Source organism: Neophocaena asiaeorientalis, unplaced genomic scaffold, assembly GCF_003031525.2.
Source record: "Neophocaena asiaeorientalis asiaeorientalis breed wild unplaced genomic scaffold, Neophocaena_asiaeorientalis_V1.1 scaffold629, whole genome shotgun sequence".
Classification (NCBI taxonomy): Eukaryota; Metazoa; Chordata; class Mammalia; order Artiodactyla; family Phocoenidae; genus Neophocaena; species Neophocaena asiaeorientalis.
In genome coordinates this window covers 1,686,842-1,689,089 of record NW_020175468.1, presented here as the reverse complement: position 1 = coordinate 1,689,089, position 2,248 = coordinate 1,686,842, and the positions used below count along the sequence as shown (strand labels likewise).

At 59.7% G+C, this 2,248-nt stretch overlaps 1 protein-coding gene across 1 annotated transcript in view; it reads right to left on the bottom strand.

Annotated features, from left to right (window-relative positions):
• Positions 1–2,248, bottom strand: part of KCNC3 (potassium voltage-gated channel subfamily C member 3) — a gene marked incomplete at its 5' end in the record, with an annotated part of 7,984 nt that extends 5,736 nt beyond the window's left edge. Inside the window, one exon of the mRNA XM_024768224.1 lies at positions 1,613–2,248. Coding sequence (XP_024623992.1) covers positions 1,613–2,248 — 636 coding nt within the window. The remainder of the gene's footprint in view (positions 1–1,612) is intronic.

The following is a 2,248-nucleotide window of genomic DNA, read 5'->3' as shown; positions in this document are numbered from 1 at the left end:
CTTGAACTGTCCTCTCTCCACAAACACAGGGAGGAAGTTAAGAGGAGGAAGAGGTTCAAATGAGAACCAGGGGGAAGGGTAGCTATTTAGCCTGGGAAGTTACAGATGTTTGAGGAAAGTTTTTTTTGGGGGGAGACGAAGAGAGCTTTGGGGGAAATATGGAATTTTGAGAGAGATAGAGACTGGAGAGAGGAGAAGGCTGGAGTGTGGGCTCTTTGGTTCACTTTGCGGGGGGCGGAGGGGGGTCTGAGAGGCCCAGTCCTGTGCTTTGGAATGGGTAGTGGGGGGGGGGGGCGTTAGGAAAGGGGAAGTGAGCAGGGCTTGGGGAGGGGCGTCAGGTGGGAAGATACCAAGGTAGATCAGAAAGACCTGGGAGCTATTTTGAGGAGGAAGTTTTGGCGCTGATAACTTGAGGAGGGTCCCAAGGATTGAGGTTAGGTGAAGTTCTGGAGCGGGAAGGAAAGTCATTTACCCACTAGGAAAGAGGCTGGGAGGCTGAGGGTGGGAGGAGGGCGTCCCGGAGATAGAGAGTGGGCTCTACAGTTTAAAGATGAAGGAAGAAGTTGGGAGAATCGGTGGATGAGAGAGAAGCTATTCTGGAGGGCATATGGGAAGTTCTGGAGAGGAAAAGCATATCATGGGGGCTCAGGACTCTTCTGGAGACATTGAGGAGGAGTGTGAAAGCCTTGGGGCAAGTCTGGAGCTGTATGGGGAAATCCTCAGGAGGGGAGTTGGTGTGTAGGATGCAGGAAGGGATGTGAACACAGAGGGGGCAGCAGGGTCCCAGGAGAGAAGAAGCCCCAAGACTCTGTTGCAGTGAGGGGGAAGTGTACTAGCCAGAGCAAGTGGTTTGGAGGTTCAGAGGAGTCCAGGGGACTCTGAGATTGGGGTGGGAACTATTCTGAGACTTTAAGGGCAGAATAAGCAAGGGGGGTTCAAAGGTAACCAGGAGACTCAAACTTGGAGATAGGGAGGGGATGTGGAGACGGGCAGAAGGAGAATCAGAGGTGCTGGGAGAGGCTTCAGGACTGAAGACTGGAAGCTAGAGAGCAGGCTTCAGAGGGTCTGCAGGGGGTGGAGACAGTATTCACAGGACCTGGGACACTTTGAGGGTTAGAAAGAGATGTCTTCTGAGGATCTAAGGAGGTACAAGAAACTGAGGGCTGGACAAGGGTCTTCTGAGGGTCTGAGGGGTGGCCAAGAGAGGTGAGAAGAGGTTAAAAGGGGCTAGGAAGACTCAGGGTTGAGGAAATGTCTTCTGAGGGTCTCAGGAGGGGTCCAGGAAAGGCAGATGTGGGGTTGTTCAGGGGGTGTGTTTAAGAGATTCACGGTCAGAAAGGAAGTTTCTAAGTGCCTACGATGGCCTAGATAAGCTGGGTGGGGTTTAGAGAGGTCTGGAGTATTCTGAAGGTGGCAGAGAGATCTTCTGAGGATCTGGGGATGGCCGGGAGACGGGGGTGTGTTCAGAGTATGGGAGACTAAGAGGCTGGGAGGCCGAGAGACCAGGAAGGGCTGGGAAGGACCAGGGATTAAGGGCGAGGATGGGGCGTTTCTGAGGGTCTGGGAGCTCCAGGAGAGGGGAGGGGGATGGGGGCTCCGAGAGCACGCTCACCCTGGCGGCCCGCGACGAGTAGGGGTCCTCGAAGAGCGCCCACACGCGGGGCTGCCAGCGGCGCCACCACGTGCTGCCCGCGCCGCCCGCGCCCCCTGGCGGGCCCCCGGCGCCGCCGCCAGCGTCCTGGAAGCAGAGGCGCTTGAGCTCGCCGCCCGCGCCGTCCAGGCCGCCGCCGCCCGCGCCCGCCTCGTCGTCCAGGCCCGCGTCATGAGCGCCCGCAGCGTTGGCAGCGTTGGCGGCGCCCGAGGGGTCGGGTGCCTCGAAGGAGTCGAGCGCTTCCTCGGCGTCCCGGTGCTGCCGGTAGGTCATCCAGCAGCAGGCCTCCACGTCGGTCTCGTCGATGCCCCAAAAGCCGAGCTCCTCCTCGAAGAGCGGCCCGCACACGTCGGCCGGGCAATGCAGCTTGCCAGTGCGGTAGTAGTTGAGCACGTAGGCGAAGACACCCGGATGCCGGTCAAAGAAGAACTCGTCGGCGCCCGGGTCGTAGTCGAAGCGCGCCGCCGCCTCGGGCTCCGTCAAGCCGGCCAGCCGCGTCCCCGGCAGGGTGCGCAGCGTCGAGCGGTACGTCTCATGGCGCACGCCGCCCACGTTGATCACGATCTTGCCACTGTCGCCACCGCCGCCGCCGTGCCG